Source organism: Podarcis melisellensis (assembly GCF_964234715.1).
Source record: "Podarcis melisellensis genome assembly, chromosome: 5".
Classification (NCBI taxonomy): Eukaryota; Metazoa; Chordata; class Lepidosauria; order Squamata; family Lacertidae; genus Podarcis; species Podarcis melisellensis.
Genome location: NC_138537.1, coordinates 70,795,001 through 70,807,277, shown reverse-complemented (window position 1 = coordinate 70,807,277; position 12,277 = coordinate 70,795,001). Strand labels below are relative to the sequence as shown.

General features: G+C 42.8%; 1 protein-coding gene across 1 annotated transcript; it reads left to right on the top strand.

Annotated features, from left to right (window-relative positions):
• Positions 1-1,525: 1,525 nt before the first annotated feature.
• Positions 1,526-11,850, top strand: KIFBP (kinesin family binding protein). The gene is made up of 7 exons (XM_081913102.1): positions 1,526-1,995; positions 3,462-3,560; positions 6,442-6,521; positions 6,602-6,785; positions 7,362-7,446; positions 8,890-8,999; positions 10,430-11,850. Exons 1-7 carry the CDS (start codon positions 1,609-1,611, stop codon positions 11,306-11,308), a joined length of 1,824 nt encoding a protein of 607 aa, XP_081769228.1. The 5' UTR covers positions 1,526-1,608; the 3' UTR covers positions 11,309-11,850.
• The last annotated feature ends 427 nt before the right edge of the window (positions 11,851-12,277 follow it).

Below are 12,277 nucleotides of genomic sequence, written 5' to 3'. Positions count from 1 at the left end.
ATCATAAGTGTCCTTCCACAGCTCACCTGAGCTGTTGTCTTCTGCTTGCAAAAGGTCTCAGCTGAGCGGTGTGGGAGACTTGGTGAGGCCTGGAGGGAAGTGGGAGCTTTGTGGGGAAGAGGGGGGGTTGGTGCGTCTTGGCACTGTTTTGCACCTCTTGACATTGGGTGGGGAGCAGGAGGATGGACTGAAGAACATTGAAGCTATCGGCCTGGGGCAGGCTTGGGAATATCCGTCTGATATTTCAGATCAGGATGTGTTAGTGGACAATCACATTTATGTGACATTGCAGTTATGTCATGTGATGAGCTGGCGGGTTGCCCTGCCCATATGTCAAAGTACGCCCACAGGGTTGGAACCAAACAGGTTCCCCACTCCTGGTCTAATGGGTAAGTGTGTGGGGTTGGTGAGGGGAAGAGTTGCTGTGGGTCACGGTTGTAGGTGGGTTTGGCAAGCAGCACAAGCTGGGATGGACACCTAGTGTTGAGAGTGGGAGAGGTAGGTTGCAATGGAATGCAACCCACCCACCCCACCCCGCCTCGGAGCCAATCATATTATCACAACCCTGTGAATCTGAAATAGTACTGAAAATGGTAGCCTTTGTGCACCCAACAGGCTACAAAGGGCAGGTTTATATCACTAAATTCCAGAACAAGCTATTAGCTGCACATGTTTGTTAATAATAATTTATACCCTGCCCATCTGGCCAGGTTTCCCCAGCCACTCTGGGTGTGGGTGGCTTTTAATATTTGGTTTTAGACTGTTGTAACCCATTTTCGGACCTGCTGGTGAAGGGTAGGTAATAAAATAACAATACACATTAATAATACACTATTATTATTATTATTATTATTATTATTATTATTATTATTATTTACTGCTTTTTTGCCCAAAGCCCTCTAAAAGCATGAAAATGCATCATACAGAGGAGTATAAGAGAAGTGTCATTGATCAGTAAATAAAACAACACAAGGTTGCAAAATCACAACATTCGAGTGTGGGGAAAATATTCTTCCCAAGTTAATTGACCAGTCTGGTAAATGTTTTATATTTAAATATTACACCATGGGTATTCTCCTGGGTTCGCTCCCCGCTTCTTGAGGGTTTTGTGTTCCAAATTAGGAACCACTGTAAATCTCTGGGCTAGGAAAAATCATCTAGAGCCAGTACTCAGCCAAAGACGGCAGAGTGGTGGCACACAAGGACACTTTAAACAACAGTGGTGGCTTCCCACCCCCGCAAATATCCTTCCAAAGCGATAGCTTGTAGGGTGCCAGAAGTTCCTGGGAGACCCCTATTTCCCCTAACGGAGATAATCACAAAACCAAGCTTGAGCCCAATTTCCTCTGCAGTCGCGGTCTTTTCGCGCGCGTGGCCTTTGGCGCCCACCGAGGCCTCTGCTCCCTTCTCTCCGTCCCTCGGTCGCCTGTGACGTCACCCGCTCCCCGCGCCTCCATTTTAACTGAGGGGACGAGGTTGACGCGCATGCGGACTACCCTTCGGGAGGGTTCTGGGCGGGCATAAAGCCAACTGATCGGGAGAGAGAGAGCGCGAGTGGAGGAGGCAAGAGACGAGCGAGGAAAGCGCAGCAGCCCGTTCAGTGGGAAGATGGCGACCCCCGCCGAGTGGGCCTCGCTGTGCGAGAAGTTCCGCAGCGCCGTCAACCTCTCCTACGTGGAGTCCAAGAAAGACCCGGAGACGGAGCCGTACCGCTCCAAGTACAGCGCCCGGGAGCTGCTGGAAGGCATCAAGCAGCAGCTGGGCTCCGAGGAGGCGGAAGGCAGCCCGGGAGGCGCCGGCGGAGGCGCGGCCGGGGCCGACGAGCGGGAGCGGCAGCGCGCCGTGGCGCTGGCCGCCGTGGAGTACGAGCTCGGGGTGAACCACACCGACACGCAGGAGTACTCGGCCGGCGAGGAGCACCTGGTGAAGTGCGCGCAGCTGCTGGAGCCTCACCGCCTCTCCCGGGAGTGCGTCTCCCTCTACATCCAGGCCCAGGTGGGGTCGTCGGTCGCTCCCCCACCCTCGCAATAGCTCACCCCAAAAGGGGGCTCAGACCCACAACTGCGAGGAGCGGTGGATAAGAAACAGGGTGCATGAACGTGTGCACCTCCCCCCCCAGCACACGCGCGCCAAACCTCTTTGCGTCGCTCGCGCTTGCGGGATACTGCAGGTTCCTAAACCAGAGTGCCGCATACTTGCCGGGGCATTTAAACATCAGCCCGGGCACGTGGCGCAGTGTGTACACTCATCGCCCACCCATCTTAACAGCAAAGGTTTTCTCGGGCCGGGGCAGTCACCGTTTGTCCTGGGGGATGGCATCATTTGGAAGTCAGAAATCAACTGGGGAGAATGAGCTTTCCTGACCTGTGCAATTTTCCTTACGGAAATGGCTGTGTTTTTAGTTTTGTTAGCCTAATCGATTCTGCGGCATCTCTCCTCATTATGAAATCTAGTCGATGCATAATAGGCATCTAAGACGAATAATATGCTGGCTTGGATCCAAAGTCGGATCTAATGGCTAGCGGAAGAGAACAGGCATCCTTTGCTGGTTCTCTCATCCTCCTGCACCTCTTCCCACACTTCCGGTGTTCCTCCATATTAGAAGGGGGGAGGAAAGGAAATCAGCAAAAAATATTCTTTCCTTCTCTCCTTTTCTTTGAACAGAGATTTTTGTCAGTAACTTAACTCACAGGATCTCAAGATCCAAGTTATTTGATTTGGCACTTTGGAACTCTTGTTGAAGTACTGGATGATGCCTCCAAAAGATGTGTGGAATGTTACATAACAAACATTAACTGTCCACACTTTTAAAATCCATCAATGAATGAAGTTGTTTCCTCCCTATTCTTCTCATTGTTTTGCCTTTTTGTAAGGATAACCTTTGAACTGTTACCCATTCTATAGAAGTATTGTTGAAACTGCATATCAGTGTTGGAAATCCAGAAGGCTTTCTGTGTTTTGTTGCTGCTGCAGCCATGTGTCTGTTGTTCTTGTTTTAGTGCAAGGGGGTGGCATGTGTCAAACTGGAGAAATGCAGTGCTGCAGTGCAACGTATTAAGGAAGGGTTGAGCTGATGGTGATGGCAGACCATCCTCTGGAATATAGGTTTGCAAGGCAGTAACACTGTTACTTCAAGAAATGAAAAACAAATTTGCAGTTCATGTGCTTACAGTGCTTATTTACTATTGCAGTTTGAGAGCTGAGTAACTCCACTCAGGAGAGTCTGTGGATCAAAATAACTTGTGTGCCAGTAGCAGGCTGTGTGTACACAGCATGTTTAAGGCTTCCCCCCAAAATTCTTCCAACAGTAATTTGTTAAGGGTGTTAGGAATAAGTGTAGTATAAGTCTGGTTCTTGTATAATATGTAAGGGGGTGACCCCTCTTCCCTATTCATTGATGGTGGATTTGTGCCATTCATAGCTTTACAAAAAAATGTTTCAATTTCCCTCTTCTTTTGTAGAATAACCTGGGCATCCTGTGGTCAGAAAGAGATAACATTAAAACAGCTCAGACTTACTTGGAATCTGCAGAGGCTTTATATAATCAGTACATGAAAGAGGTAATGTGTTGTATGAGCACGTCTTATATTTCTGTAATGTGGTGGCACCTCAAGGCGTAATCAAAATTTCAAGTTCTAATATCAATGAGTTGCAATCATTAAATAATAAACAGGCTTTCTGGATTACCGTATTTTTCGCTCTATAAGACGCACCTAGTTTTTGGAGGAGGAAAACAAGAAAAAAAAATATTCTGAATCTCAGAAGCCAGAACAGCAAGAGCGATTGATGTGCAGTGAAAGCAGCAATCCCTCTTGCTGTTCTGGCTTCTGTGAAAGCTGCGCAGTCTGCATTCGCTCCATAAGACACACACACATTTCCCCTTACTTTTTAGGAGGGAAAAAGTGAGTCTTGTAGAGCAAAAAAGAGGGTAATTGTTACTGAGCTTTGCAAGTTGAGAGGCCTGTTTTCTCATGTTATAAAATGAGACATTTTGATACAATATATGTGTTGTCAGGAGTTTTGATGCCTGAATTCTGAAAAATAATTATAGTACTAAGTGAAAAATATATCTACTGTTCAGATATCATTTTTAGATAGCTTCAAAATGGTTGGCATTTATGCAGAGTGTTCTGTGCAAACAGCTGACTAGAAAATCAGTGTCAACTCACAATGGCAGCTGTGCTTTCATCCCTCTGTAACCACATAAAGCATCTATAAAACAGCTTAGGGACACTTCCATTATTAGTTATAATAACTGGAAAATTCTAAAAACACTTTGACTTATTGCTGTATGGCTAAAATGCAGTGCAGAATTAGTTTTCTAAAAAAGAGCTTTTCTGTATTTCAGGAGGACTTATAACAAGCTAAACTCCTTATGCATAACAAGCAGCCTTCTAAGTTGTTGACTCTGCTGTGCCATAGCCTTAGCACAATGGAGCCTTTGTTATACCCTCGGGGGCGCTATTTATGCACTGCCCTGCCTTTCTGCATTTCCAGTGTTTGTTCATTCTCTGACATGGCTTCTATGAAACCAGTGGAGTGCTGCACTTTGGCAAATTCTAAAAAGTGATGCTGAAAATATTTCACTTGTTTCATATTTACGCTCTTGTCTTATTTTGCTGAATTTGCTTTTGACTAGAGATGATGATGCTTTGGAGAAAGGCCTGAGAAGAACATGCCTGCCTTCTTGTTTAATCCACTGTAGTTCCTCTGTTTCTTAACAACCTACCTGTCACATTTAGAGTATTCTTCCTGGATTGTTGCATCTAGGTACCAGTGGCTCAGCTTCCTGTGTGCTGGTTTATGTTCATGCTAAACCTGTCATCTCCCTAGTGTCAAAACCCTGCCTTGGGAGGTGTGTCCAGTCCCACTTGATCATCCTTGATTTGAGGTTAAATGTCTCACACCCTGTCAACTCATTTCCCTTAGTTTTACATGGTTGAAAATAAGAATTGTTGCCTTCTTCCAAATATGATGGGTGACTTTTCACCCTTGCAAGTGCATTTAAGATACCATTGTGATATTGTATGTCATAGGTTATTTAGAGAGGAAGCTGCTTTTCTTTCTTTATGAAACTGTCTCTCCCCTCCCCCATTTTTCTCTGTCCCTGATCTTAATAAAGCTTCTTAATTCTGAACCTGTTATTTAACCAGATACTTTGACAGTGCAAGGAGCAGCTGTCCCTCTGTGCTTGGCCAGTGGTTTATGCTACACATGCAGACATAGGGCAACAAAACGATTGAGGAATTGACAGGTTTAATGGTGCAACTCAGTGACAGGGAGATAGATAAAGGTGACTGTAGGCAGCTGCCCTGGTTTGAGTTTCACTTGAAAGCACTTACAGTTCACCCTGCTGAAGAGGTGAGGTAGTAGTTGGGTAGTGGTGGCAAAAGAAATCTGGGAGTCCAGACTTGTTAATCACACCTATAACGATGGAAGGGTTTGCAGCTCCAGAAAGACCTAAAATGAAATGGAGCTAGAGGAACCAGATTTGTATTCAGAACATATTTCCAGAAAACTTTTGTTGGATTTGTTAACTATACATATGGGTCTTATTTATTGTTATTAAAAAAATTATCTTGCTTTTCAGCAATTATGCCCTCAAAGTAACTTATTAAAGGTAGAAATTTGGGATATGTGGGGGCCAGTTGCTGCCCTCTCCCTGATTTTGCAAACTCCTCTATCTCTGTTAGCCCTATTTTAATTGGCGTAGACCTGGGGCTATCTCAAAATGGCGTCTGCCACTATCCCGCCAGTTCCCAAGCAGAAAAAAGAAGCAGCCTTAGTGATTTGCAAAGAGAATAAAAGCAGCTACAAATTAAGCTTGAGAAATAAATTTATAACAGGGACATGTGACTACTTGGTGCTCTAGAGTTGTTCAAGAGCTTGAACTAATAACTGGATCTCAATATTAAATATGCTGTTTGTTCAGGGATATATTTCTCTTGTGTTGTTTTTACTTCTGTGTGATGTCTTGTATCTAGTTGCAACCACTTTTGTCTTGAGTGCATTGAGTAGCACGTAAAGCAAAAAATTCTGAAAGCATATTCTTCCAGAGTTTCTGGTTTGTTCATTGAGGTAAACTTTCTCTCTTTTTTTCTATATTGTTACATTTACTGAAACTCTTGTTTAAATGCATCATATTCTTTCTGTCAGTGCTGCAGAGTTCAAGAAGTAACTGTTCAAGAGGATACAACAGGTTTTTAGAAGAATGTGCCGTTAGAGATGCATGATTACAGGTTCTACAACACAATAGGGAAGAACAGATTTTTAAGAAAGAGATATGTCTTCTGGTTGGATGTCCAGATACTTAGATGTTTTGTGCAATAAGAACATATTTCTGGATGCATCTAATATTCTCTGCAGTACCAAAGTGCAGCCTGTAGAGAGCACAAATCCACTGTATGTATTTATTAAGTTCGTATATGTTATGTTTTGCAGAATGGGAATCCCCCGCTTGATTCCAGTGAACATTTTATGGATGAAGAAGAGAAACTTACTGACCAAGAAAGATCAAAAAGGTATATGTTGAATTGTAAAGTCAGAGATTGGGAGGGGTGTTTCTGTCTTAAAATTAAATCTAAACCCTCTGTTTCCCCAGATTTGAGAAAGTCTATACTCATACGTTATATTATCTGGCCCAAGTCTACCAGCACCTGGAGATGATTGAGAAGGCTGCACAGTATTGCCATACCACCCTTAAACGGCAGCTTGAATATAGTGGCTACTATCCAGTAGAATGGGCTCTCAATGCAGCTACTTTGTCTCAGTATTATCTCACAAAGGTAGTCACTTCAATGTTTTCTTCAGTGTACCTAATTTGTTAAGGTGCTGCCAATGTCAGAGTTGCTATTTGACCAGCTTTCAAAAAGCTATTGTTATCTGTGGTATGAGTCTTATTGGCAGGCATTGGGTTGCATCATCTTCCACACTAAGTTAATTGCACTTAATTTCCCTTTGAAATCCATGGGACTGAAAGTCATGACTAACTTGCCTCATTCATTTTGTAAGTCAATGTTCTTTCCTAGCTTTGTTGGCATTTACAGATGTCAAACTCACAGCCAAAAACAGGAATACGAAAAAGGTCATGTTTCAGGAGAAGTGCATTAGAGAAATTTATTCCTTAAATTTGTTATGATATGAATGTGTATGTAAGGGTGGGGAGACTCCTTAGAAGACCTTTACCTGTTTGTCCTCAGCTTTCTTACTATACAGCGTTGCCAGATTATATCCCCAGATCCTTCAAAGATGACTCATTTGGGCAAACAATTGGGCAACTGAATTATTTCATTCTTAAATATTAAGAGAAAAATATCTTACTGCGTGCCAGGAACAAACGCCACCATGTCTTCTCTTTACAGCAATGTTTCATGGAGTCCAGGCATTGTTTAGCAGCTGCCAGTGTCATCTTTGGCCAAGCTGGACAGGTGCCATCTGCAGAGGACAGTAAGTCATCACATTTTAATCCTCACTGTAGTGGCTTTGAGTTATATGGGTTAGCAAAAATGTTGAATTCTCTGCTTGCTGTCTGTTTCAGTGCTGCATTGATTCTGTGGGACTGGGGGAAGAGGTTGCAATGTGAGAGGGTGAAGAGGTGCCCTTCAGCAAGGCTACACTTCTCTATTGGGCTTGTACAGCTTTGAAACTAACGGTGCAGACTTGGGGCATAGTGGTGGTGCCAAGGAAATAGCTTTTGATATTTCAACTTTAGAGAGGGAGAGAAGATGTACAGTTTTCCTCTGTTCATAGAATTGTAGAGTTGAAAGGGACCCCAAGACTCACCTAGTCCAACCTCCTGCAATGCAAGAATCTCAGTTAGATCATGCACGACAGATGGCCATCCACCCTGTGCTTAAAACCCTATGAGGAAGCAGAGTCCACCGCCTCTTGTGGGAGTCCCTTCCACTGTCAAAAGCTCTTACTCTCAGAAAGTCCTTCCTGATGTTTAGTCAGAATCTTCTTTCTTGTAACTTGAATCCATTGGTTCCGGTCCTGCCCTCCACAGTAGAAGAAAACAAGCTTGCTCCATCTTCCATGTTACAGCCCTTTAGATATTGAAGATGGCTATCATATCTCTAAATCTCTTCTTTACGTGGTTAAACATACCCAATTCCCTCAACTGTTTCTCATAAAAGCCTGGTTTCCAGAACCTTGATCATCTTGGCTGCCTTCCTTCAGATGTTCCAGCTTGTCAATATCCTTCTTAAATTGTGGTGCCCAGACGTGGACACAGTACCCCAGGTGTGACTTGACCAGGGAAGAACAGAGTGGTACTATGACTTCCCTTGAAAGGAACACTAGACTGCTATTGATGCAGCCTAGAATAGCATTAGCTTTTTTTACTGCTGCATCACACTGTTGACTCCTGTTAAGCTTGTCTACTAAGACCTTTAGATCCTTTTCACATGTATTATTGACAGTCCAGGTGTCCCACTTCTTATATTTTTGCAGCTGCCTATAACCTGCTATAAGTTGTATTGGTAGTATACCTCGCTGTTTCATTTTTTACTTTTTAGGACAGTTGATGCTAGAAATGCTTAAACTATGTTAACGATATTATGAAAACTGTGTTCTAAGATGTTCTTTACACCCTGTTTTCCTGAATAGAAATTAAATGTCTCCCTCCATTTCCAGTAGAAGTATCTTGAAGCTGTTTGATCCCCGTTACAGTATGGAAAAGCTTCAGGATTAGAAAATATTATGACCAAAAGTTAAACCTTCCTCCTTATAACCATTTAATAGATTCCAGTAGTATTAGTTACTTGAATTCTGTCTAGTCCTTCAGGTAATTTTAAGTGGCTAACTTATTCTCTCTCTCCCCCCCCCCCCATGGCTTTTCAAAATCTAACTGTCAACTAGCCTAATGAATATTGTAATATTTTAAACCAGATGAAACAGAACAAGATCAGCAAGACCTTCGACAGAGAAGAGCTGAAATTGCAAGGTGTTGGATTAAGTACTGCTTGAACTTGTTGCAGGGAGCCAGGAAATTGCTCGAGGTAATCAAGAAACAGAGTGCAAATAACCTTTTTAACATTTGCATTAACATTTAACATTTAACATTTTTAACATTTAACATAGTAACTAAACACAGTAGTCGCAACAGCTGCTAGTGGTGCTGAGACTCGAGGGTATAGTAAATGTAAGTCACAAGGTTGCTGTGTGTACAGAGATAGGAACCAAAATCGGTTGAGTGCTGGAATCTCTGCTTAATTTTTAAACCTTCAAGCAATATTCTGATTGGGCAGTAGAACACTTAATCTTGTGTTTGCCAGTTTTGTCCATATCACCTTGATTTCATCATGGGCCTTGATGCTTTACTGATAGTATCCAAATGGGTTCAGTAGGAGCTAGATACATTACCTAACCAAGAAAGCAGAATTTTCTTTGTTAAAGCTAGTCTACCAGTGGTGCATACTCTGTGTTTACACAGTTTTACACTTCAACTTCTTCGGTAATTTTCTACTTGCCTATTACTGTCCTGTCAGAGTGGATATTTAGCAGCTGAGATAGGCAAGCAGGCAGGTATTCCCATATGTCCCAGTGGCCGTGAAGATTTCAGCATCTCATCTATTAAAAAATAGGTTGTGTAATTTCCACTGCCTTGTTAGGTTTTCCTTAAATTGTTGTTGTGCTTATATACTGCTTTTTGTCCCAAGTGACCCCAAAGCAATTTAAAAAATAAATAAGAAAATATCATTATGAATCACGAAACACCATTAAGATAACAGTAAAATATTAGCAGCATACGTAAGCTGTTGAGATTTTCAATTTGGGAAAGCAGTTCCTACTGCATACCTCAGTCATACCTCATGTTACAGCTGCTTCAGATTACGTGTTTTTGGGTTGAGGACCGCGGGAAACCCAGAAGTACTGGAACGGGTTACTTCCAGGTTTCACCGCTCACGCATGTGGAGAAGCGCCAAATCGCGCCAACACAGACACAGTGCTTCAGGATGCGAACGCTGCGGGTTGCGGATGTGCCTACGTCACAGAGTACGTCCGCAACCCGAGGTTCCACTGTAGTACTAACAATGGATAGGAAAGGAAAAAGAGAACCCTACAAGATGTCAGATATATTGGGAGTGGTTTAACGAAAATTTCAAGAATGACAACCACTTGCTGTGAAATAAGGAAAATATCTCAGAGTTACTGCTTGGAGAATTGTTGAAAACTCTTTAATATGCCTCCTCCACTATGTTGCTGCTATAAGCTCAGCTTGTGTTTCCATTGAATTATCAAAATAAATAAGAATCATATATGGAAGTACTAAATAATTTCTAGAAATCCAAAACATGTGTTTTTCTGTCATGCAAACATAGGAGTAACAGAAGTTGCTACTGTGAACGTGATTAATTTATCAAATTGGCGGTATCTAGTTTTTGACATCTCGTGGCGAAGTATTTCACACTGTGCGTTCTTGTTTTAGGACAACATTGGGGAGCTGGATCCAGACAGGCAGTCGGAGCTCAAAGCCCAGCAGAAGAAAGAGGAGGATGAGAAGGAAGAGGACAGGAAGAAGGCTGTTCTGTTTGGAACAAGTGATCTGTGTGACTCTATTTTGGCCATGGAAGAAAAAGTGAGCTGTGTGTTTCCACTAGACTTCAAAGAAGCTAGAGAAGTCTTCTTAGTGGGTCAGAATTATGTCAATGAAGCAAAAGATTTCTTTCAGGTAGATGGGTATGTCACTGACCACATTGAAATTCTTCAGGATCACAGTGCCTTGTTCAAGGTGCTGGCATTCTTTGAAGAAGATTATGAGAGGCGTTGCAAGATGCACAAGCGCAGGATAGATATGCTGGAGCCCATATATGCTGGCTTAAACCCTCAGTATTACCTTCTGCTCAGTAGGCAGCTTCAGTTTGAATTAGCTGACACCTATTACGAGATGATGGATTTAAAAGTGGCCATTGGAAATAAGCTAGAGGAACTTGACTCCCACACAATAAAGAAAATAAATTCTCTTGCTCAGATGGCCATGAAATACTATGAACTCTTTTTGGATTCATTGAGGAACCCTGATAAGATTTTCCCCGAGACCCTAGAGGAGGATGTCCTGCGCCCTGCAATGGTGGCCAAGTTCCATATTGCCCGCCTTTATGGCAAGCTTATTACTTCCGATGGCAAGAAACAGTTGGAGAACATGCAGACTTCCTTGGAATATTACTCGTTTTTGGTAGACTACTGCGAGAAGCACACAGATGCCGTCCAGGCCATTGAAACTGAGCTAGAGCTCAGTCGAGAGATGGTTGGGCTTCTCCCAACAAGAATGGAAAGGCTAAGAGCCAAGCTTTCTACTTTCACTTAAACTCCTTCCTCCCATGGAAATGTGCAATATTAACACAATCGCTGTCCAAAGAGGCAGTTTCCCTTATGGCAGTTGCCTTGTAGTCATCCGACATCTGTTGTGTGCTCCCACTGTGACAGGCAGCATAGAACCCGTATAAAATGGAAAACTGTCAAGTGTAGTAATTCTCCCACACTTCAATATTAAGTATACAGTGAATGGTCAACTGGTGCTCTGTATTGCTTGCTCCGTACTGACATGCACACCTTCCTGCCTTATTTTTCTCCTTCCACTACGTGGTCCAGTTTCCAACTGTAGTGCTGCTCTCCAACTGTTTCTTCCAAAAGGGAACTTTTTGAGTACGTTGTATTTACAGCCCAATCCATCCCCACAAAATAGAGACTTAGGTAGGTGGAATTTATTTTCCTCATTAACAGTCCCTGAAAAAAACCTTAACATATCTCTAATTTAATGGCGTTATATTTATTTTTGTATATGTTAGCTGTCCTCCTTTTGAATCCTGTTAAATAGGATCAATAAATAAACAAACATGCCTGATTGCACATTCTCCTGCCGTCATTTTGTGTGTGTGTTGTGACCTGTTTGGCAGTAGGAACCTGTTCCAGTTTTTCTCCACAAGTTACAGCCTGAGTCTTAAATACATTCCAGCTACTACCAAACCATAGGCCAGGACTCTTCTTAGTCCCGTCCTGCAACTGAAGTTCATATTCACATCTGTAAGGACTAGAGTTGAACATTTAAAGACAATAAAAGCAAAGATTCTCTGGCAGCTCACATCTATGTTCAATGGCATATTCTCTTATTAATAGTGGTTTTTGAAAGGGAGAGGTGAAATTAATAAATGCCCACCATCCTATTCTCACAGTGGCCAGTCAGATATCTATGGGAAACTAGCATGTAAGACATGAATACAACAGCATTCTTCCACTTGTGACCCCCAGAAACTGGTATTCAGAGGCATACTGCCTC